A 23,830-nucleotide genomic window follows, 5' to 3' on the forward strand; every position below is an offset into this window, starting at 1 on the left:
CGTGAAAAATCGCACTCCCGATTTTATTCCGGAATCTTACCCGAGTCTTACCGAATCCTTTACACGCCCGCGATACGTGCTGCTGAAATGGAACACCCAAACAAACAAGATGGCGTGCATGTGCCGTGTGTTACTGTTGTGGACCTTGGTCAACGCGAGTTTCTTGGCGCTTTCCGAAGGCCAACAAATTATACGAGCTAGTCAATGTACATATTATGGTAAGGAAAACATTTTGAGTTGATGTTCTCTTTAGCCGGTGACCTCAAACTGTGAGGATTGAATGATTTTTGCGGCTGTTCTTTTGAAAGCACTTAGATGCTTATATGTACACTCCACTTTGTTAGCGCGGGCTTTGATGTGCTCTTTTTGCATCATTGCAGTCAACCTTACTGATCTTGTTTCTCTACTCAAAGCATTGATGGAGCTGTGGAAGTTTTTATGATGCAATAATGTGCAGTGTTAGATTGATGGATTGTTTTATTTTTCCCGAATAACTCTTATAGTCATGATTTGAAGTGTAGTCCGGGGACGTTTACACAGGGTTGGTAATTTAAAACCATACAAAATACTCGCTTTGTGGTCACGGGATGGCCATATGGACTTTGATCGATTCCTAGACTTTTTCGCAGCCTTGATTGCACCAATTGATGGAACACTGACTGGAATTTACTTTGTTGCGACTAACTTGGTGAAGTGTTACAGACATTGTGTGGCCCCATTTGACAGTTTGACATGATTGCTTGGAAAAATGTAAACATTCTTATTGTGTGAGACGCCAATCAGATAATAATGTTTCATGAGTGCCATCCAATTGCTTTGTAGTGTCAGAGCGGAAAATATTTTAAGAATTTAAGAATTTAATTTTCAACATCTTAGGGATTTTAGTTAGGGAAAGGTCATTATTCATCAGAGGGGTAGGGCTGCTAAATAGATTTTTTTCTGGTTAAACAAATTCGACCCATTTGATGTATAAGATACTAAATGGAAATGCGGCTGTAACTATACCAGACTAACCAGGAACTGTCATCCTATGAAATTCATTCGACTCCAAGTGCTTGTGACAAATACAAGTACAGCTTCTGGGATTAGACAATCAGGGATTGGAACAATATACCGCAAAGCATGATCAAAACTCAATAATTAATTTAAAGAAATCTGTAGGCTTATACATGCCCATAACACCATCAAGCCAGGATTTTGATTAAGAGCCCTTTTTTTCAGAAGTGTAAACATTATTGTATAAGGGAGTCTGTGGTATGCTCCCCCTTGAGAATTTTTCCATTCAGATATATGAAATAGTTTTTAAAATACTTGAAATTATTGTTAAAATGTCAATAGAAAACAGCATCATTTGCTACTTCCCAACTGAGATCTTATTTACATATCTTTTCATTCCATGTAAATTCAGTGATGGAAGTCAATAAAACCAAAAATGCAGAAGGGGGTCTTGGGTTCTACCCAGAAAAATTTAGAAATTCCAGACTTTGAGGAGGCTCGGAAATTGATCAGAATAACTGTTAAAAAAATAAGGCCCTTTTCTAAACCCTGTATCAAATTTTGACACCCTCCCCCAAATCGATGCTCAAAAGGTCGCAACCCTCCCACCAAACACAGCAGCCCTCCTCCCCGTTAAATAATGACCTTTCCCTTAAAAAAAAATTGCTAGAGAATGAGCATGATAAAAAAAATTCACATGATCATTTGTTCCTTTTCAATTCCTTATGGAGTGGATGGGTGTCAGAGAAAGCATACAGTCTGTCAAAATTAAAAAAAAAAACATCCAAATAATCATGTATTCTTTATCATTTCCTTAGTGATTGGGAGGGTTTTTGAGAAAGCATGTCTAAATCATGAAACCTTCACTTGATCATGTGATCTTTTCATCTTCTCAGGGAGTGGATGGGTGTCAGAGAAAGCATACAGTCTGTCAAAATTAAAAAAAAACATCCAAATAATCATGTATTCTTTATCATTTCGTTAGTGATTGGGAGGGTTTTTGAGAAAGCATGTCTAAATCATGAAACCTTCACTTGATCATGTGATCTTTTCATCTTCTCAGGGAGTGGATGGGTGTCAGAGAAAGCATACAGTCTGTCAAAATTAAAAAAAAAAACATCCAAATAATCATGTATTCTTTATCATTTCCTTAGTGATTGGGAGGGTTTTTGAGAAAGCATGTCTAAATCATGTGATCTTTCCATCTTCTCAGGGAGTGGAAGGGTGCCAGAGGAAGCGTACAGTCTGTCTAACTGCACTTGGTTTCGAGAACGCTCTTGTTGCAGACACACTGAAGTTACATCAGTCTTCAAAGGGATGATGGCCCTAAATGAAGCAAGTCAGGACTGTCGCAACCACATGAACTATCTGATGTGCTACTTTTGCAGTCCAGAGCAAGAACGCTGGTACAAGAACAGTAGACTTCATGTTTGTGAATCTCTTTGTGATGCAGTTTATGAAAAATGCAAAGATTCCTCCTTTCAGGGCAAGGAAATAGGAGCAGAATATTCCAATGGTAAAGAATTCTGTGAAGCACAGTTCTTTCATGTTGTGAATTCCAAGGACCAGGAATGTTTTGACTTTGATAGTGGCCTGTTTGGCACGGCATCCTGTTTGTCAACATCTTCCACCGTCTATGTGGCAGTTTCCCTGATTTGCCTCAAGTATTGGCTATAGCTTTATAAATTTGCTCTTACCATATATGGATCACTTTATTGATTTGAATTTATTCAATTGTGTTGAATAGTCTCATGAATTACATCAAAGCCTTGCAGTAACTCATGCAAATAAGATTACTGAAATGCTGTCTCAATTCTCTTTTCTCTCATTGTAAATACTGAAACAAAGTCACCAAAAGTTTCTAATGATAGTGGCTACAAAGTGTACTTATTTTAAAGAGTTACAATATGTCTAATGTTTTAATGACATTATTTCCCAACTAAGGCATGTTATATAGTACTGTATAAATAAACTTCTTATACATAATTTTTGGAGTGCTGAGTATAAATTGCCTAGTTTCTTTTACAATTGTATCCCTGACTGATTATTATTATTAATTTTGTTGTTGTAAATAGCAACCAAAGTTAAGGTCCTTTCTATAGTCATTGCCCGTTATTGGTTACGATTATAGCGTTAATCTTGCTCAAAACATATCTTGGGGTATACTTTTTCCCTATACACATTAATGGTGCTAGTATGAATGCATCGCAACTATAAATTACTTGATATTTGGAAAACCAATTTTATGATATAAAGAATGGTAAACATGTTCTTAAGAAAGTAATTGCTTACCCTAGCAAAATGATCCAAGCTAGTTTGAAAGAGATTCAATCGTTGCTTCTTCAATATATTTTTATTTTCTAGAACACTGAAAACGTTAAATAAAATATTTATAATTCGCCTTGGACGATTGAATTCGTCTCAATTACAAAAAAAACAAACATTTTTTTTATTTAAAAGTGCGTAGCTAGAAGTGCAATCCAATTACTGTCACCCCAATCTTGCGACGCGCCAAATCGATCCAAAATAAACTGCTCCTACATATTCTTCCCCTACGCAGAGAGTGATTTGGTGCATGCATCACCTTCTTATCACTTTTGTATGGGTTTAATCGACAAAAAAAAATATAAAAAAATAAAGGAAACAGGCGGAAAATGAAACTGAGAGTAACGGACGTGTGGGAAAAAAAAAAGAACAAAGCAAAGTGTGAGTTCTTGTCGGACAAGAGATTGTAGATTCTATCGCTATTTTTTTCGTCTTCCGCACGCATTGTTCTTGTAATGTTTAGATGGTCACGTATATATCTCATTTTCAGGAGATGTAATATATACCATTTGCACTGATATAGGATATTGGACAAAGCGTTTGACATATTCTAGAAGGAAAATCCGTGCTAATCTTTGTTTTTATTCGATCGACAACTATCAACTTGGACATGTCATTCTAAATACGAATAAATAATTAATTCTATATACAACATATAACAGAGTCTTCGATTAGCGCGCGTAAGCAAAAATTCTAACAATACAATATCAAAACACAAAACAGCTACACATATCCTGTATCACCAAATAATAAAAGGCACACACACCAGCCAGCGACGTACAAAGGAACATTTCGTGCAGTAAATAGGAAGTTATGCTGGCTTGTTCACAGTGACCCCTGAGAAAATCCCGTCAAAATAAGGGAAAATTCAGGGCATTTTCACGCAATAGCTATTTCCCCCCTTCGTTATATAACTTGACCCCAAAAAAGACCATCATCGATTATCGATTGTGTGCCCACTTAACGGCTACTGTGATGTAACCACGCGAAAAGCACGTTTTCTTCGGAGCGTGATCAACCCATGAACTTTTTACACTAAACAAACTTCCCCGATTACAGTTTTCCGAAAGCTTCGCCTATAAGATTTCAAAGAGTTTCACATTCATCATCATAAAGCTTTCTTCCTATCTCTCTTTTCTAAAATCGAAACACAGAAAACGTGTTTTTAGTGGTTGTCTTTCTTCCGGTTTATGACCGGAAACGTCCCATAGTGCAGTGCGAATTGTCGACCTTGGCTACCACGTCACGTTGTTGTTTGTTGCAGAGGCGAGTTGTTCGAGAATGGCGCACCTTGTATTCAGATAGGCCTTAGAAAATTGCTTATTTCCAAGCTTTTCTGGTTCCCAAAGACTGTTAACCACCATGGCTAGCAGCAGTGGTAGTGCCAATAGGTCAGAGTTTGAAGTTGGAGGCAAATACCGCCTTGTCCGAAAGATTGGAAGCGGTTCTTTCGGGGACATTTACCTCGCCATCAACACAACTAATGGCGAAGAAGTAGCCGTCAAACTAGAGTCACAAAAGGCTCGCCATCCCCAACTTCTTTACGAGTCTAAACTTTATAAAATCTTGCAAGGAGGCGTTGGTATCCCTTCGGTGCGCTATTATGGTCAAGAAAGAGATTACAACGTCCTGGTAATGGAATTATTGGGCCCAAGTTTGGAAGATTTGTTCAACTTTTGTTCGCGTCGTTTTACAATGAAGACAGTTTTGATGCTCGCGGACCAAATGATAAGTCGCATCGAATACGTTCACAATAAGAACTTTATTCACCGAGACATCAAGCCGGATAACTTCCTCATGGGTGTAGGCAAACACTGCAATAAGTTGTTTTTGATCGATTTCGGTTTGGCGAAGAAGTACAGGGATAGCAGAACCAGACAACATATTCCGTACCGCGAGGATAAAAACTTGACGGGAACTGCTCGCTACGCCAGCATCAACGCACATCTCGGCATCGAGCAGTCTCGCCGAGATGACATGGAGTCTCTCGGATACGTTCTTATGTATTTTAATCGCACTAGCCTACCCTGGCAAGGCTTAAAGGCGGCCACAAAGAAACAAAAGTATGAGAAAATTAGCGAAAAAAAGATGTCTACGCCCGTCGAGGTTCTTTGCAAAGGCTTTCCGGCCGAGTTCGCCATGTATTTAAACTACTGTCGAGGTCTACGATTTGAGGAGGCGCCTGATTATATGTACTTGAGGCAGTTATTCAGGATTCTGTTTCGCACTCTTAACTATCAGTACGATTATATCTTTGACTGGACAATGTTGAAGCAAAAAGCTGCCCAAGCCACAGCGACTTCCACGGTGGCTCCCTCTCCAGGGGCTGGAACACCAGTCCATAAGAAAGCAGACCATCACACACATCTCCCCCATGGTCATTCGCAGACGGGCAAAAAAGGCATGTATGATAGCAAATTCGAGTACTGAACCCTTCGAACCTCGTAGTCATACTCGATTAGAGGGAAACAACCGGCATAGTAGTTGTGGATCTTTGAGGACTAGCATGGCATTTCCCTTTGGTCACGCTAAGAATGAAGAAGAAAAGAAAGGGTCTCCCATTTCATTTTTATTTTATATATATTTTTTCAGTATTTATTTTTTTCGGCTTATAACAAGCAGTGTCGTTCTCGTATAGTGCTTTTTTGTTTTGATTAGTTAATAAGCGTACCAATTAGATTTTTATGTAGAATGATTTTCCTACTATTTATGGTTCAGATGAAAAGGAAAAAAATGGCTTTTTCGGGAATAGATAGAAACGAACAGTGATCATTGGAAAATAATTATAATCATGAGTAGTATTGCGTTATTGTTTGTATCAGTGAATTGCTACAACACTGGTACTTATAGTTTGAAGTATTAGCATAGATGACCTGTGTTACGCTGGATATAAGACTGATAGTAATGTTCATGTAAATCATAATTCGAGCTGCATTAAAGTTTTTAGATTTTTGTGTAAATAGCACCTGATATGATCGTGATGTTTTTGTGGACAGCCTTCTCTTGATGAGGTTTCTTTAAAATTCTTGTGGTTATATTGTTGGCTACTCATCCGTCAGTATGCAAGACTAATTAGTATGCAGAAGTGAACATAATGTCTCCAGGTGGAAACAGGTGAAAAACTGGAAGTCAATATCTAACCTTTCACATGAAAAACTGTTTTTTCTGTTTTTACATCAAGTTTTAGTCTTAGTGAAGTCTTAGTTATAGTCATTTATGGTATTTTTGTATCTTACTGTACAGGCTGCAGGTCTTTTCAGATACATTTTCTCTGACAATGTATTTCCTTTAATTATGTACTTCTTTGCAGTGAATTTTTGACACATGTGTTTCTCTAAATCTTCACTAAAAGTCTTACAGAAAAGTCAAAACATTTGTAGTCTGCCACCAAATAATTTATAACTTTTCTAACCTGTATTGTACTATTTTGTGGATCTCTCTACTGTGTGATAAACTAATTTTCCTTCTTATGGGCTGAGATCCTTCTGAAGTTGATTCTGGTGTTTTTGTTGCAGCGTGAATAGTGTGCCAGCCACTCCGGCAGAACAGGTCTCAGGCAGGGGAGGTAGCGAATAGGGAAAGGCTGGCACGATAGCCCTTGGTAAAGATCGTAATCCCAGCAAATGAACATCTTTCAAATGTGAATGCGTGCACATAATCAGAACCATTTGTTTTATTCTCATACCAGATAAATCTTATCTTAGAGTGTTTGTGAATTTGTGTTTATGTATAGGAAAAAAAACATGTAAGCTTAGTTTTAGCTTTTTAAGAAAGAAAAATGATAAAAATAATCAAGTGAACAAGACTTTGTAAGAATATTTTCCGCTTCTTGTTGCTGTCATAATGTTGATATAATTTAATCTTGGCTTTATCTTTCTAATAATAATCACATGATGCCTTCAATTAGTCTTTGTGTACTTCCAAATTTTACCTGAATTCTTGGGTATTGCTCCAGGGGGGTTATTGGGGTAGGGGTGTCCGTCGGAAACCCCAAAAATATGCCCTAAAAAAATACCACAGTACAAAAAAATCACAACCCCCACAAAAACTGTTTACAAAAAAATAACCCTTAAAAAATACAAATAAAAAATGGCTTTTTTTCAACATCCTTTTTAATGCCATTTATCAAATACATTTCTTGAAGTTTAAAAATGTATTGCCATCCTTGCAGTTTCATGGAAAATAGTTTTTTTTTAACAGAAACTGAAGGAAAAATAACAAAAGTATTAAGTAGTCTATACAAGAATACATCATATAATCTAAATTCTTTTGTAGACTTTTATACCATAAAAAAGTTGAGTTAGACCTTGACCTGGCATTATCACAGCTTTTAAATTGAAAACTTGGCGAAACTGTAGGATCGCCAATTTATAATAAAGAAGTACCTTGGTTTGTAAACCCTAAAAATACCATGTTTTTTATTTTTAATAGGCTTTGCTTCAAAGGCCCCCAAAAATACCAAACCTCGGATTTCAAATGCTAAAAAATATGACGGTCACCCCTATCCCCAATTCTTAGGGAGTACCCCCCTGGGGTATTGCCGTCTTATAGCTTGTCTTTATATTGTACATGGAAATGGTTGGGTTACAAGCTAATGTTACCATAGACAAAAAAAAATCCCCTTGTCCACAAGCATGTTTCTACTAAAGCTTTGAATGCTGTACTTTTTTGCATGCAAATGAGAATCGAACCATTCGTTTATTTATCAACTGGTTTTTCATTTTTTTAAGTATGTTATGGTGAAAAGGAATGTTATCTCACTCTTATCATAGTTTTGATTTCATAGAACCTTTGACAGCTCAGTTCTGCTTGGTCTTTCTAGATTAACAGGAAAGCATGAGCCTGGTACCAAGGGTATCCTTGGCCTACCTTGGGTATGTCTGGTCTATTTTAGGTACCAGTAAAGTTAAGGGCCTCTTTAACCAAGGGTATGCCTGGTCTATTTTAGGTACCAGTGAAGTTGAGGGCCCCTTTTACCAAGGGTATACCTGGTCTATTTTAGGTACCAGTAAATCTTGGGGCCTGTATTACTAAGGGTATGATTGGTCTATTTTAGATACCAGTGAAGTTTGGCGCCTCTTTTACCAAGGGTATGCCTGGTCTATTTTAGGTAACAGTGAAGTTTGGCGCCTCTTTTACTAAGGGTATGCCTGGTCTATTTTAGGTAACAGTGAAGTTTGGCTCCTCTTTTACCAAGGGTATGCCTGGTCTATTTTAGGTAACAGTGAAGTTTGGGGCCTCTTTTACCAAGGGTATGCCTGGTCTATTTTAGGTACCAGTGAAGTTAAGGGCCCCTTTTACCAAGGGTATGCCTGGTCTGTTTTAGATACCAGTGAAGTTTGGCGCCTCTTTTACCAAGGGTATGCCTGGTCTATTTTAGGTAACAGTGAAGTTTGGGGCCTCTTTTACCAAGGGTATGATTGGTCTACCTTGGATACCAGTGAAGTTAAGGGCCTCTTTTACCAAGGGTATGCCTGGTCTATTTTAGGTACCAGTGAAGTTTGAGGCCTCTTTTACCAAGGGTATACCTGGTCTATTTTAGGTACCAGTGAAGTTTGAGGCCTCTTTTACCAAGGGTATGCCTGGTCTATTTTAGATACCAGTGAAGTTTGCCACCTCTTTTACCAAGGGTTTGCCTGATCTATTTTAGATACCAGTGAAGTTGGGCCTCTTACCAAGGGTATGCCTGGTATACTTAAGTACAGGTGAATTTGGGGCCTCTTTTACAAAGGGTATGCCTTGTCTATCTTAGGTACCAGTGAAGTTTGGGGCCTTTTTTACCGAGGGTACGCCTGGTCTTTAGGTACAATTGAAGTTTAGGGGCCTCTTTTACCCAGGGTATGCCTGCTCTACTTTAGTACCAGTGAAGTTTGGGGCCTCTTTACCCAGGGTATGCTTGATCCACCTCAGGTTTGCCTAGTCTATTTTAGGTACCTACTAAGGATGCCAATTTGAACTGAGTGGTCACTGAATTACTACTCTTGGACCCCCAACCTGTACTTTTCCCTAGACACCCCCCTGTCACTGGTACCTAGTTAGGCCAAGCATACCTTGGGTACCAGTGAATATTGGGGTTTCTTGGTTCATTAGGTAGTTAAATGATATGACACGTCAACATACCCATTCCAACATAAAAATTACTGATACATATGAATATATAGCATACACTCTACAAATGAGTGTTATCAGAAAAAAAGTGTTCTATGATGTTACTGCAATCCTTGCTCTACGAATACCAAGCACTACAAATAAGTGTTATTGAAAGACTTGCTCTATCAATATACAACTATTTCAAATAAGGATGCACTGTAGAATCGATGTGTCATAACCCACATTGCATCATTATAGACAAAGCGAAAACGGCAAAATCTTGATCTCTGAAAGTTTAGAGGGACTTAAGAAATATTAGGGTTTTTCCATGTCGGCATATTTGCTCAACTTTTTGATACACACTGAACCACTGCTGGGTTATGAAACACCCGGGGGTACTCCCTTATATGGGCTGTACGGAGACGTGCCGCTGGACAGGATATGGTTTTTTACCTCCATCCTTAACAGGGTATACATTTCAGGCCTCTCTGTCCTGAACAGGGTATGCATTTCAGGCCTTTCTGTCCTGAACAGGGTATACATTTCAGACCTCTCTGTCCTGAACAGGGTATACATTTCAGGCCTCTCTGTCCTGAACAGGGAATATATTTCAGGCCTCTCTGTCCTGAACAGGGTATATATTTCAGGCCTCTCTGTCCTGAACAGGCTATATATTTCAGGCCTCTCTGTCCTGAACAGGGTATATATTTCAGGCCTCTCTGTCCTGAACAGGGTATATATTTCAGGCCTCTTTCTCCTGCCGCCGAACTGATTGCCTTGCTTGCCCTCACGTGCTAACAGCGTCCTGAATTTGAGAGTGTTGTCCTAAACAGGGTCCTAAAATCAAGGTTGTCCTAAACAGGTATGGTTTTTTCAGAATTTTGGTCCTAAACAGGGCCAGGTTTCAAAACCCCAAGCAGCACCCCTATACCCAAACTTGGGTTGAGTATCCCCCCTGGAATGATACATGGATTCTCAATTGCAACCTTTTTCTAAAAATAGTTGTATGCCATAAACAATGGGAACAGAACAATGGGAACAGAACACCTTAATCAACATTCTACAAATGAGTGTTATCAGCCTTGTCATCTTGTTCAGTGTCGCTTGCATTCAGCTCAAATTCTACTGGGCCCTGTGGATGGATGTGGTCTGGGAGTGGCATGCCACGAGTCTCGGGTAAGAAGAATGTCACCATACCAGCCGTCATAGACAGGCCACCAAATATAATGGCTGGTGCGATTAATGGGGTGCTGTCCTGGGGATTGATAATGATGTGGATCAGTTTTCAGTCAGGGAAGGACCTCCTCAGGTATTAAAATGTGGGCTAGCATATGCCCTACATTATTTTTGTGCCACACCCTAGATATGTTAGATCCCAAGATAAAGTGCCAGTACATAAAGCAACATAGTTCCAACACATACACCCCCCTTCCACCTCTCCCCTACCCTGCCCTTATGTCAAATCCCTAAATGTTGCGCAGATACTTACAGCAACATAGGGTGCACCCATAGCGCCCACACGTGCACAGAGTGAGGCGAAACCAACACCTATAGTTCTAAAATAAAGGAATTATAAAAAAGCATTTTCATGAGAAAACAACAGAAGAAAAAATGTCTGTTTTCTCTTATGTAATAATGTAAGTAATCTTTTTGCAGGCTCATATTATGTTATGCCATGTTGTTGCTGATGTCAACTAGTTACTTAAAATTATTTGGGTAATAAAGAGTATACAGACAGTACCTTATGACTGTTGGGTAGAGTTCCGCAGAGTGAATATAAATCTGGTAGTAAGCAGCAGAGATTGTGAACTTTCCAATTAGTGCAAATGTCATAACCAAAGCTGTAAGTTCCTTGTGCTTTCCTGTAACCACACAAAACATGTAAAAACATGAAAAGTAATATTATTATGCAGGCCCATAGAATGGGGTGGTTGGGGGCACAATTCATTTATTTTTTAATAATTATCATAAGAAATAAAAAAAAGGGCTTGATGACTCAAGTCAAGATAGGACCAGTTTTGTTAGCTGACGAAATACAGAGAAAAGTACTGTTGCTGAGCATTTGGCATTTCTGTAAGTATTGTACTGTAATAGACCTATTTCAAATAAAGGCTGCACTCAGATAATCCATGCATCGTAGCCCACAGTGCTTTTTGGGTATCAAATAAATGAACAAATAAGCCTAAATAAAAATAACCTGGCTTTAAATGCTGTAAAATCCTGTGAATATTGACATGGCTTTCAGATACCAGGATTCAGCCATTTATTGCCACTTTGTCCCTGAGTGGAAAATGCAAAGGCCTTGCTTTGGACTGTGACTGGTCAAAACCTTATTGATTGACAGTGCACTAAACAGCAAAAGTCAAATAGTGCTGTGGGTTTTTTTTATGGCGAAGGCCGAGTGTGATCTGAAACTGCTATAATGATGTTTTGTATGCTATAAATACAACTTTTGACAAAAATGAATGCCCTTTTCCCCTTTAATGAACAGCAAATGGTATACTCTATATATAAACACAAACATGGTGCATGTGAAAACTCAAATAGTAGCAGAGCCATCAACATAAGAGACCATATGTTATTATTACCTAAGGCTTGAATGGGTAGAAGGCTAAGTAATGCTAAGCCACCAATGATGTAATATGCTATCAAGGGCTTCTTCCTCCCAATCCTGTGGATATTAAGACTCAGTCAAGAAAGGTGCATAACATCCTAAACCTTTATTGAACTTAATTGGCTGGAGGATCACCTGTCTACTAGTACAGAGGCCAGTATGTAAGCTGGGATCTCAACTAGTCCAGAGGCTGCAAAGTTTACGTAGAAATCACCAGACAGGTTACCAGAGTTAAAGCTCAAGCCATAGTACACTCCACTTGTCACGAACCTATAACAGAACAACTAATCAGAGTATTATCAAACATGCACAATCGATCATCCAATATACAGAGGCAGGATACACTGTCAAGCCAAAAAAAAGGTATTATTTCTCAAATGCACTGAAGCTAAAATACACTCTAATGCTTTATTGACATTTCCCCTGAAACATGTTGTGCAACAAGGGTTATTGCTTTGGTCAGAAGATCATAGCTGACAACCAGGCTTGGGCAGAAATCCTGTGAAATTGGTTGAAATACAGTAAATATGTGAAAAGAAAAACAAGAGAGCCAATGCAGGTGAATACAGACAATTTATAAACATTCTCACAAAAATTAGGCTGGTGATGAGCTCCAAAACCTTGTGACACACACCTAATGCGGGTGAATTATTGGCAACTATGGAAGCTATGGAAGATGTATAACCATAAATGCCGACAAGGACATGTTCTAATCTTACTGGGATAAATCTCTATGTCATAGTGAGATAGCCTTGAGGCAACAAAAGACTTGATCTAATCTTACCATTGCAAGTCCTTTAAGGGTAGTTAGTTCAGCCATAAAACAAAAAAGACAAGACAAGACACCATGTACTCTTACCATGACCAGCCCTCTATAATGGTGACCTTGGCCAGGTAGATAGTGCTAAAGAGATGCCAAAGGTGGTAAGTTTTCTCTGGTTTCTCTGACACCATCTCCCTGCTCTTGATCTCCTGCAAAGCGCCTTCCTGGTATTCATGGCCATTTGTTTTTGCAATCTTACGGAGGATCACTTCTGCATCTTTTATCCTTCCCCGAGCTGCCAGCCAACGGGGAGATTCTGGAACAAACCTGTAAAAGAAACAAACAGAATAAGAAATCATGGGAAAAGAAGTTACCCAGCAGTTTTATATGTGGGATTCAAATCCTTTTGTCATCAGAATAATCTAGAAAACTGCCACAGGGCCGTAGCAGGGGGTGGGGCACTGGGGGCATGTGCCTTGTGTGGCTGTGCCCCCCCCAATATTTTCTTAATGTTTCTGAGATGGAGATTGACACAGAAAAGTAAGGAATGGAATGGTTCGTTTTTTCATTTCGGGCTGCTTTTCCTTTGCGCTGATCTTCACACAGACTTCAAGCTCTTACGTCTCCTCTTCCATTTCCATCCCCGTTTCTTTCACTAATGAAATACCAATCTTAGAATTAAGGGCTTTTGATACCTTCCCCCTCTACCAAAATAATCTTTCCTTTCCCCCTCCCCCCTAACCCCCCAAATAAAAAAGACGATGATGTGAATGGGTTTGCAAATGACTTACCACCAATACAGAACAAACAACACATTTGGGATGGTAACAGCCAAGCTGAAGTTTTTCCACTCAGGCAGAAGGTACGCAATAAATGCTTCTAAGGCAATGCCCACTCCATATGATCCCTGTGCCAAGCAGTTTGCCCAGTTACGGCGATTGGGTCCAACCATCTCAGCCATTAGTGCAAATGCAGCAATTAGAGTTCCTACAAAAATGAAATGTTTTAGTTGATGATTTTCCATGACTTTTAAAGGTTATATATGACAGGGCATTTCTAAAATATAGTTCACCTTAGACTATTCTTAAAGCCGCATTGTCACCACTTTACTTCTGGAGGTCCGACAGAAACCTCAACCGTTAAAAGACAAAAGAATCTATTAAAATCAGAGATATTAAACAGGCAATCCGCTCTAAATTATCTATCACATCCTAAAAGAAACTTCCAATAAACACACTGCTTTCAATATTTTGAAATACTTTTTGCGTTTTCCATTAAAAATCATCGGATATTGTTACATAATCGACCAGAAGTAAACTGGTGACAATGCGGCTTAAAAACCCATTTCAATGAGAATTCAAAGAAGGTTAAAATAGACAAGTGGCCCACCTCCACTGCAGATGCCGAGGGGCACACGTAGTGCTACATACATGTAGAAGTTGACAGAAAAACACTGGATCAGTGACGAGATGAACTGAATGAGCATGGTGGAAAGCAGGGTAACCCGCCGGCCAAACCTGTCTGATATCCAGCCAAACAGATATGCACCCAACAGCTTGCCCGCATAGAAGATGGTCTTAGTGAGAGGTATGTACTTCTTGGAATCATCACAAATGATGTCCCACTGAAAAGACAATCGAGTTTGTTAAATCCAAACCTGTCATTGGGAGAAAGTGGGGGATATTTGAGTGCTGATTTCAAGGGGGTAAAACTCCTGTTTAAATGCAAACACTGCATGTATCGGAAAATTTTCAAGGCGGAAAAGGTCTTCTTTGGGGGAGGGCTTCTGTGGGGCGAGCATTGATCATTTTTAGAACTGCACATCGTTATGAAATCTTTATAGAAAAGATTTTCAAACGTACATCTGTTGCGACAGAAGTGAAACCCGTTGTGTACATCACCGGCTTGCATGTTCCATTTCGCCAGACATCACACAGTCCTTCTCCGGTGATGTTAGGGTTATTTCCACAGTACATCTGCGGTTCTTTGACTTTCCTTGCTGCGAATGCCGGCATGTAAGTGTACCATGCTTGGGGGATGACAGCCACAAAAAGCAAAACCCATTGCACATATTGGAACTTGGAAAAATCACCAATTGAATGAAGTAAAGTGTCGAATTCGGTTTTTCTGTGAATTCGCGACGATGTGAAAGCTTCATTCTCTTCGGGGTTCTTGTCGCCTGACTTCTTCATATCTGTTGAACACAGTAACTCTAGATTCAAAAGAAATATTTTTACAGCATCTTTGCTAAATCTGTAAGTAAAGACAAAACCTCTAGATTTAATAGCCGCTGCCCAAACACTATGAGACTGCGATCATTAGTTTGACCGGAAGTTATCAAGATCGTAGGGCGGAAGCCAACAACGGCCCCAGTTGCACAGGCTAACCAACCCTAGTCCCGTTCTCGGCTTCCGCAAAGCCATAACATATTTGCAAGGTCAAGCTCAAAGGCGCGGTAGTAAAGAATTTACTAAGCGAAACGTGTGTTCGGTGAACTTATGACATTTATTTAACAACAAAATGCAAATTCAAAAATAAGAGCGAAGCCTACGCCTTCAGAATAGGTCAAAGGAATTTTACCAAACCCATCTTTACAGAGAGATACTTTTAATGACGGAAAGTAGGTTTACGAAAATATCACTTTTGCGAAAAAGGCGGGAAAAAATAGAAGTCTTGCGTGATGTATAGGCCTGATAAACCCATTGTGTTATAAATTGTAAATATTAAAGGAACACCCAAGTCACGCGACGCGCTATTCCACAATACCCGCATTTGTACGCCTAGAAATCAGAGCGCCCGTTACAGTAGGAACTATATCACGCTGGATATGGAAATACGGCGATGAAAATAAACGCACAGACTTGACCTGTTAGAGTATAAACATACCGATGTCTTTGTACTAGCAGAAGAATAATGTGAATAAGTAATCATACATTTAAAGTTAGAGTTGTAGGTTGGCTTGCTTGTATACATGGAGTTCAGCTACGCATTGTAAAAAAGCCTGTTTTTAAATATATCACTCCTCAAACGGTTGTTTACAACCTTCAATTCAAAGACGCATTCACGGTTCATTCACTCTACTACATCTGTGATCGCCGAAGCGTAAACGTTCTAGGTTGTTCGCGCCAGACTAGACGCGCAATTTACGCCATACCTGATTTAGATCTGTTTTGGAGAATATTCAACTGTAAAATCAACGAAAGATGGCAACAAACCTGAAATCCCTTAGACTCTAAGTAAGGTCTTTGTTCTGATGTCAGGTTATCGAGGGCCTAACAAAGAATCCTGGTAACCGCGCCACCCTACTTTGTGTTGTACGATTGACAGCCCGGAAGTCCACGACGGCTGCGCATGCAGGAGAATAGGCGCTTGTTGGAAAGGCAATCTCGTTCCCAGAGCCCACGTAACTTTGTGCCAGCGGCAAGGTTTACCAGCGGCAAGGTAAACCTTGCCGCTGGCACAAAGGTACGTGGACTCTGGGAACGAGATTGGTGGGAAAGGCCACCCTGGGTTCCAGACTTTTCTCGTCCAGTGACGCTCAGCCAATTAAACTTCCGTGACGAGCGAAGCGAGGAAGCTTTTTTCAGTTTCAGAAATACAGATTTTCTATTCTGCAGCTGTTTGGTCGACGAGATTGTCTGGAGATTGTCATAGTAACCATATTTGGGCAATATACCCTACACCAAAAACTGGAAATCGATGGGCAATATACCTGCGGTATAAAAGGTGCGCGCCTTTGTCGAGCGCAGAGCTCGATAAAAAGAAGCAAAAGGGATACGAGTAAGCTCGGAATACTGTCTTAAACATCAACAGTGCAAAGATAATTAATTTTTTAATCTCCTCTGGTGACTGGACAGTTAAGAAATAGAGAATGGAGCAATTTTGAAGCAAAAAAAATGTTCAGGTTTTGTTATTTTCACGCGCGCGCTAAAAAATATTGTCGTTTCAAACGAGCGCGCGCTGCTTTTGAATTTTATTTTCAATTGCAATTTTTTGTCCTTGTTGCCGTAGAAAATCACTCTCAAATAGCTCGCCGCTATTGCCATGTGTTTAAAGAACATTATATTCAACTTCGAAATGATCAAAGTTAATCTACGGCTCTGCTTTTTTGATATCTGCGGAGCTCAATAAATTTAATCACTCGAGTATGAAAATAACAACGAAACTGTAGAAGCTTACAGCTCTCGTGTTGTGTGACTGACTTCATAACCAACACCGGTTTAGGCATGTAATTCGAGACTGGAAGTGAAAAAAAAAAAGGCCGCCCACCCGCCCAGAGCATCCTCGCTTCGCTTGTCGCAGCATTTTGGCTGAGCGTCACTGGACGAGAGAGGTCTGGATGCTCTGTTACCCAGGGTAGGGGAAGGCGTGCGTGACACTAAAAAGCTCCTGCTAAACAGATAACAGCCAGTGCTGCTATATTCACGAGAACGTGCCATTGGATAGGGTAGGGTTTTTATCATACTGTCACGCAGGAATAGGTCACACATGTAGTGAAGGCATATTTAGCATCTAGGAATTATATACTGATCGGCTGTCAGCATATTGAAGTCCACGGAACAACTAAAAGCATTTTGTTTAGTTAACCTACCGCGTTTGACAGGGAAATATAAAACGCTCGCATGTAAATTGCTTAACCAAGCAGTTCATATGTTTAGCAGATTGACCTTCTGCTCGGGAAACTTATAAGCGTACCGCGTCCCTTTTCAAGTGGTACTGGAGAACAGAGTTTTGAGCATTTGTTTTAGTCCTGTATCCGTTAACTACATAAGGAAAGTCAAGTCTGAGTCCACACAAGGTTTACCCTAAGTAAGCTTCAGACCTAGCCGTCGGTGAAATTAGGTTTTAGTACATTTAAAGAGTTTGAGTGCAAAAATGATTAGAATGCTGTCAATCATATTAATCACGTGTGTAGCTTGTCATGCGTACTAGCAGTGTAACAAGTTAGTGTGTGACATCCATAGTCAGTAGCAACATTGTAAACATTACGTAAGTCACGGTAGCCCATGGGTAACCGACTGGCACACCCACGTAGGAAGGTCGTCCCCCGTACACCCAATGGTTAAACCCTTATCCAAACAGTGCTAAAAGCCCTTTGGGATGTCAGTGTCAGTAACCTAAAGGACATGCCGTCTTAGGAGCATATAAATATGGGTCGTACCGAAGCCCCAGGACTCTCTCCCACTAACACTTAAATTAAGGATTTTGAAGAGACTCACATGTGAAAACACTTGCAAGCCTCACATTAACACTTGAACAACACATATATCACATATGGGAATGAGAACAGAAAGAGAAAGATCTTGTAAAGACTTTGTAAAAGCGAACAAGTAAAAAAAACCGGTGTCTCCCCAAGCCAAGTGGGTCATAGTCGTTCTGTTACATGTGGTTAAAGAACCCAAAAATAAAGCTGTTACAATCCTAAACAGTGTCCTGAACAGGGTTTCGAACTTTTCGACTTAATTATTTTGCTTTTTATGTTCCTGGCTGACTGCGCGCGAGTGAAACTATTCCACAAAACGAATGACATATTAAAAATTTTAACCATTATTCTTCTCCATACCAATTCATGGACGTTTTACAAGAAAAAGCTAAAATATATTAAAACAAAATTTCCCCTACACCCGTGCCAAAAAATGTCTAAAAAAATGTATGATAAGGGAGCGGTCCTATCCCTTTTATAGCTAACCTCGCGTTCAATACACGCAAAGAGTGGAACATAGGTAATGCCAAATGATGGTCTGTTCTCGAAACATCGTTCTTCATTGCTTCGGGGAGGCTGGAAGTTTTGAGTATGCTTGTCGGAAAAATTCGGAAAAGACGTATTTACAAAATAATCAATGAAGTCAAGGTAACTCTAAGATAACACTAATGATTAAGCAACTCTAAAAACTTCACTGCGCATGCTTAAAGAGCGCGTGACTACAACATTTTCCTGTTTTACTGATGTTTTTAATGATGTCTAAACCAATGGGTGAAGATGGCATGTGGTTTCGAAGAACATTCAAGAGTTTAACTTGCCAAATAAAATGTACGAAACGAAAAGAAGGGACCACGATTTCTGCCACGAAGAAACTGGACACTCCCTGGATTTAGACGCACCAAAAGGTCATCGAAGTGGAGGGTCTGTACAGGACCCGAAATTATCCCAGGACCCGAAACGATCCCAGGACCCGAAATGATCCCCAAAAGTACCCCAACTGATCCCGGGACCCGAAACGATACCGAGGAGTCCCCGAAATCAACCCCACGGAAATGCGGTAATGGACAAAGGGAAAGCAGAAGAAGCACTTCCAATTCTTAAAGCATAATTTAGGGTTGACAGCCAATCTATTTCTAAATAACATGACTTAAAAAACTTAAATTCCAATACAATACTTCTATTTATTACATTGCCCCGGCGGTAAACCCATAAACAGAGTCCAAAACAAATACACAACTTTTAATTGCTACTGAAAGGAGTACAACATAAACATAGCACAGCCAAAGCACAGCCTTGCTCAGAACAACCAAACTTTTGACCATCGAAACATTTGCAGTTCCAACACATGACTCTGACACTATAAATCTCGTTTCCGGTAAACATCACCCTAAAAGTCTATATTCATTTGACAACCAAACGTGTTTTTCACCACGAAATCCATGTTCACACGAGCGAATATTTACCGACAGCCGGTTTGGCCGAGAAGATGGAATTACAAAAGCACACTGAGTAATGCACTCGAACAACCCTTTTACTACCGTTGCAAAATATTAAGAGATGTGGCTTTTGTTGAAAGCAATATGTGAGTTTTGAATTTCCTTATGTAGTAGTGCGTACACCACTGCATGATTTCTCTCTATCTCTCTTTATGATAGGTCTTTCATTCACCGAACACAAACAAACATTTTCCTACGGGAAAGCAGAGGCATGTCTAATCTTTGGAGACATGCGTTTATGGCTTGTTATGTATGAATTATTTATTCACGCCTGGTTCTTCAAATTACCATCACGGGAATTTTTATTTGACCCCAATTGTTGACTCAACCAAGCTGTCGAAAGCTGTATTTCCCGCGCAGTCGTATATAAAAATCTTAATACTATGGTTTTAGTTAATTCAAATTTCTGGATAGTGACAAAAATGACGCTTAAATGTTTCATATGTTTTTAAAACTGAAAGCCAATCCTTCCACATTCCTTTTGTTTGTCCATTACTGCAATTCCTTGGGGTTCATTTCGGGGACTCTTGGGGATCGTTTCGGGTCCCGGGATCAGTTGGGGTACTTTTGGGGATCATTTCGGGTCCTGGGATCGTTTCGGGTCCTGGGATCATTTCGGGTCCTGTACAGGTCCACGTGCGTGCTAAAATCTAGACAAAGGAAACCACCAATTGTAAACAAAATCTAAATTATCCTTAAAAGATAAACAAAACTTAATAACTTCCGTTTTTTATGCTAGGAACATAAAATACTAGACGACTGTAACTATGACCTGAACAATATGACAACCCGTCCTGTAACACAAGCAACAAAAGAAAAGAAACTAAATAAGGAATTTCTAATATTTCTTTTATTCGAAAGTCCATGTGTTTTTCAAACTGTTTATTCACCAATGTGCTATACTGAATTCGATGAACGCAAGACTACATGCTTATTAATTCAAAACCTGTAACACTTCGATGCGTTAATCATTTACTTATTCAACAAAACTCGAACATAAAGCGTATACGAGTTTTCGGCAGAAATGAAAAAATTGAGAGAAGAATGGTCGCGCGCATCTCGCTAATATGACGTCACGATGACGTTATATTCGCTTTATTGTGATGCACACATTATTAGCCATGCAATGGCTTGTACCGCGCAATGACTCTGGCAGCCAAACTGATACTTTTCATCCACATATTTCTCATCATACCAACAGCGTTTGCGTCGACATTGTGCGACCGAAAACCAGACCTGATCCAGTGCGTTGCAACGAAAAACCAGTTTGTCCTACCAGAGAGGGAATACTGCAACCCGTACGATAACTCATGCAGCACAGGCGATCTAATCGACCCGCGAGTAGCCACATGTGTCCCGCAGTTCACCGGTCATATCCATAACTCGCTCGTTGACGGGTTTACCACCAGTTTGTCGCACAGGTAAGATCCCTAAATTCGCGGGTAGAAGTAAAATGTTTGCCCGCATTTCACGGACATAGTTAACAGATGTCCCGTATCTCACGGATGCAGGTAAAAGATGTCCCGCAGCTCACGGGACAGGTAACATGTTTGCACGCAGTTAACGGTCATAATTAAAGATGTCCCGTAACGCACGGGTGCAGGTTAAGATGTCCCGCAATTCACCGGTGCAGGTTAAGATATCCCGCAACTCGCGGGTACAGGTAACAGATGTCCCGCAACTCGCGGTTGCAGATAACACATTTGCCCAGCAGTTCACGGGAACTTTTAGTCAGTTCGAGTTAGCGGCGGAGAGTTTGAGTTATCGGGTGTCCTCTTTATAGGTATCACATGTCACGAAATCAAGTTTTCAAGCACGACAGACCGAGTCCAATATTATGATATGGCATGCTTTAAAGCCGCATTGTCACCAGTTTACTTCCGGTCGATTACGCAACAATCTCCGATGATTTTTAACGGAAAACGCGAAAAATATTTCAAAATATTGAAAGCAGTGTGTCCATTGGAAGTTTCTTTGAGGATGTGAATGCTAATTTAGAGCGGATGGCCTGTTGAATATTTCGGATTCGAATAGATTCTTTTGTCTTTTAACGGTTGAAGTTTCCGTCGGACCACCGGAAGTAAACTGGTGACGACAATGCGGCTTTAAGCCAAAACCTCCAGGTAATCTCTACATCTCCTAGATGCTTCCCGAATGTTCAGTCTGCAGCCGCCATCAATCACCGTACGGTAGGCCCCAGTCTAGGCCAGCCCCAATGTGTGCCAAAGCTGTACCGCATAAAGACTGGAGTTGACACCAACAAACGCGTGCCTGGCACCTTCCTCTGTGGGGAAATGGGCACTAGATGTGTCTGCAGTGCTCCCGCGGTACGCGATGGTGTAGGCGTCTGGCAGAAGAACGAGTGTAGGTGTGTAAACTTCACGTGATCTATAAAGTGCAATTGAAAAAAAAGCCATAACAACCTCAAAAACGTATTTTTATCAATTTCTAGCATCTATTTAAGTAGTATTTTTTTTGCATAATACTGTACATTAACTCATCTTTAAAGATGCCATATAAAAGCGCCGTCCTTGAAACAACCCTGTCGCAGACTATAAAAATGTAGGCCTTGGCCACGTGGCGCTAAAGTTGTAGACGATGTAAGATACTGATGAATACAGTTTTTTAGGATATTGGTTTAATTCATTCATAAGGAAATTGATGTTATTGTAACAAATGTAGTTATTCTATCAGCACGCAGCAGTATAACTGCTGATAGAATGTGATAACGTAGAAAGTACGCAACATTACAGATTTCACACAAAATTCACGTTAGAAATGCATCCGAATAAATACATCTCCTGCTGATATAACGTTTTTATTTCTAGGTGTCAGTACTTCGTTGACTTGTGTAAAATTCCAGACGTCTGTTTGTCACGTGAGGCAACTTGTACCACGTGGGGCTCAGAGGTGCGCTGTGTGTGCCCCGCTGAGCACAAAGACTGCAGATTCGGGATCAATCATTGCAGAGCCAACCCGAGCCTGTGCGAGGACGAGGGCAAGGTTTGCATAGAACTCACGGATAGCTACGATAACTGGAGCTTCGGAAACGAAAAACAAGGCGAAGGCTTCATATGCATGTCGCCATCAACGGTCGACCAATTGCAGCTCACCACGCATTACTGTGACGTCACTAGCGCTAAGCATGCTGGGAAGCTGGAGTCCAGGCCCGCAAATGCGCTTGACACCTGCTGCTACCGCATGTTGACGTGCGCGGGACGAGAGTCGCATCCCGTTAATGGGACCTTGTTCAGCTTCCGCCACTGTTTCTGTAACGTAGAATTTAGGAAATGCTTGCTTGCGCTGGGCCATAATCCCAAGTACAAGACAGCAGTGAAAGAGCTGGTGCGCGGGATTGACAACGTCACTGAATGCTTTATGGACGAGGGAAAAAAATGCGACCCGACGCAGCCCAAAACGTGCCGCAAGGGAGACCTCATCAGTCCCAACGTGGCGCACTGCACGGTGGACTGCAAGACGGGGCCCCTACTCCCTATATGGGCGCGCTCATGCTCAATACGGCAGTGCAAACCACCAAATCACAAGCCTTATCTGCGAGTGATTGACGTGCCGGACCATCGCGAGAGCTCTATCTGTAAGCCCGTGCTGAATCTGCCAGTTGAGTGCGCAAAGCGTGGAACAAACACTAGATGTGTCTGCGACGGAAAGCCGAAGGGAGCAGGCTTTACGGACCGCTGCCGATGCCAGTACTGGCCTCTGAAGTGGGAGACTTGATAAAATAAAATTTGTTATACTATGTTATTTCTCATTTGATGCTCATCGTCTATTATCGTGTCGTTGCCTATATATGCTTTCTGATCTTTCTTGTTATTGACAGTTAGGTCCAAAGATCCGGAAACTCTTACGGACGCGAACACTCGAACCTTAGGGGACGGTGGGTATAAATTTCATAAACAGAAAGGAAATAGCAGCCTATATAAATTTGATAATTCCGGATCCCTCTACTTGGTATACCCCTCATCTCCACCAGGCGGTAATGTAATATTAAAATTTAAAGATGGGCGTGAGTTTCCGTACTCTCCCTCGCAGTTGTTCATTTACTGGGGCTCAAGCACCGCCTAGCTTGACAAGTCTAGAACGACTGCGACTAGCCCATAATAACCTGTGATTGTGGATGGGTGTGATGACCTTGGTGTCGAATGTTAGCCTGCCCCCCCCCCCCCCCCCCCCCAAAAAAAAAGGCAGGAAATCCACTTCCGGTCTGCAATAGACGTGCTATTTGTAGACAAAACTTTAAAGCATAGGCGAATTCGATAAAAAAGGCATTCTAGATCACTCGGGTATATCATAAATCTATATGTCAAACTTTATTTGTAGCAAAA

General features: G+C 40.6%; 4 protein-coding genes across 7 annotated transcripts; 3 read left to right on the forward strand and 1 right to left on the reverse strand.

The window, feature by feature from the left end:
* The first annotated feature begins 70 nt into the window (after positions 1-70).
* LOC5518656 (riboflavin-binding protein) lies at positions 71-2,982 on the forward strand. Its single transcript, XM_001638535.3, has 2 exons — positions 71-218; positions 2,210-2,982. The coding sequence occupies exons 1-2, from the start codon at positions 110-112 to the stop codon at positions 2,671-2,673; spliced, it is 573 nt and encodes a 190-aa protein (XP_001638585.1). The 5' UTR covers positions 71-109; the 3' UTR covers positions 2,674-2,982.
* Positions 2,983-4,562: 1,580 nt separating this feature from the next.
* LOC5518653 (casein kinase I) lies at positions 4,563-7,224 on the forward strand. Its single transcript, XM_001638536.3, has 2 exons — positions 4,563-5,722; positions 6,837-7,224. The coding sequence occupies exons 1-2, from the start codon at positions 4,684-4,686 to the stop codon at positions 6,839-6,841; spliced, it is 1,044 nt and encodes a 347-aa protein (XP_001638586.1). The 5' UTR covers positions 4,563-4,683; the 3' UTR covers positions 6,842-7,224.
* A 776-nt stretch (positions 7,225-8,000) lies between these two features.
* Positions 8,001-16,171, reverse strand: LOC5518633 (solute carrier family 22 member 5). 3 transcript variants are annotated; one of them, XM_032363454.2, is made up of 10 exons: positions 16,004-16,171; positions 14,651-14,982; positions 14,178-14,412; positions 13,580-13,775; positions 12,885-13,115; positions 12,161-12,295; positions 12,000-12,082; positions 11,153-11,273; positions 10,901-10,967; positions 8,001-10,666 (listed from the first exon to the last, which is right to left on the reverse strand). In XM_032363454.2, the coding sequence occupies exons 2-10, from the start codon at positions 14,978-14,980 to the stop codon at positions 10,472-10,474; spliced, it is 1,593 nt and encodes a 530-aa protein (XP_032219345.2). In that variant the 5' UTR covers positions 14,981-14,982; positions 16,004-16,171; the 3' UTR covers positions 8,001-10,471. The 3 variants fall into 3 exon arrangements, with proteins under 3 accessions (XP_032219345.2, XP_032219346.2, XP_048581748.1); XM_032363455.2 differs by having other exon boundaries at positions 15,943-16,171; XM_048725791.1 differs by lacking the exon at positions 16,004-16,171 and adding an exon at positions 15,722-15,914.
* A 4,283-nt stretch (positions 16,172-20,454) lies between these two features.
* LOC116602160 lies at positions 20,455-23,244 on the forward strand. 2 transcript variants are annotated; one of them, XM_032363323.2, is made up of 3 exons: positions 20,461-20,908; positions 21,631-21,855; positions 22,316-23,244. In XM_032363323.2, the coding sequence occupies exons 1-3, from the start codon at positions 20,631-20,633 to the stop codon at positions 23,220-23,222; spliced, it is 1,410 nt and encodes a 469-aa protein (XP_032219214.1). In that variant the 5' UTR covers positions 20,461-20,630; the 3' UTR covers positions 23,223-23,244. The 2 variants fall into 2 exon arrangements, with proteins under 2 accessions (XP_032219215.1, XP_032219214.1); XM_032363324.2 differs by lacking the exon at positions 21,631-21,855 and having other exon boundaries at positions 20,455-20,908.
* The last annotated feature ends 586 nt before the right edge of the window (positions 23,245-23,830 follow it).

Source organism: Nematostella vectensis, chromosome 3 (genome assembly GCF_932526225.1).
Source record: "Nematostella vectensis chromosome 3, jaNemVect1.1, whole genome shotgun sequence".
NCBI classification, from domain to species: domain Eukaryota; kingdom Metazoa; phylum Cnidaria; class Anthozoa; order Actiniaria; family Edwardsiidae; genus Nematostella; species Nematostella vectensis.

Bases quoted from the DNA above. Each gene is read 5' to 3' on its own strand.
- LOC5518656 (XM_001638535.3), top strand. From the start codon at position 110: ATGGCGTGCATGTGCCGTGTGTTACTGTTGTGGACCTTGGTCAACGCG. The intron at 219-2,209 runs GTAAGGAAAACA...CCATCTTCTCAG, and splicing joins TAGTCAATGTACATATTATG to GGAGTGGAAGGGTGCCAGAG.
- LOC5518653 (XM_001638536.3), top strand. From the start codon at position 4,684: ATGGCTAGCAGCAGTGGTAGTGCCAATAGGTCAGAGTTTGAAGTTGGA.
- LOC5518633 (XM_048725791.1), bottom strand. From the start codon at position 15,761: ATGTATACAAGCAAGCCAACCTACAACTCTAACTTTAAAT. The intron at 14,413-14,650 runs GTACGTTTGAAA...TTGTCTTTTCAG, and splicing joins TCACTTCTGTCGCAACAGAT to TGGGACATCATTTGTGATGA. The intron at 11,274-11,999 runs GTAATAATAACA...GTGTGGTTACAG, and splicing joins TCTACCCATTCAAGCCTTAG to GAAAGCACAAGGAACTTACA.
- LOC116602160 (XM_032363323.2), top strand. From the start codon at position 20,631: ATGACTCTGGCAGCCAAACTGATACTTTTCATCCACATATTTCTCATC. The intron at 20,909-21,630 runs GTAAGATCCCTA...TACATCTCCTAG, and splicing joins ACCACCAGTTTGTCGCACAG to ATGCTTCCCGAATGTTCAGT. The intron at 21,856-22,315 runs GTGTGTAAACTT...TTTTATTTCTAG, and splicing joins TGGCAGAAGAACGAGTGTAG to GTGTCAGTACTTCGTTGACT.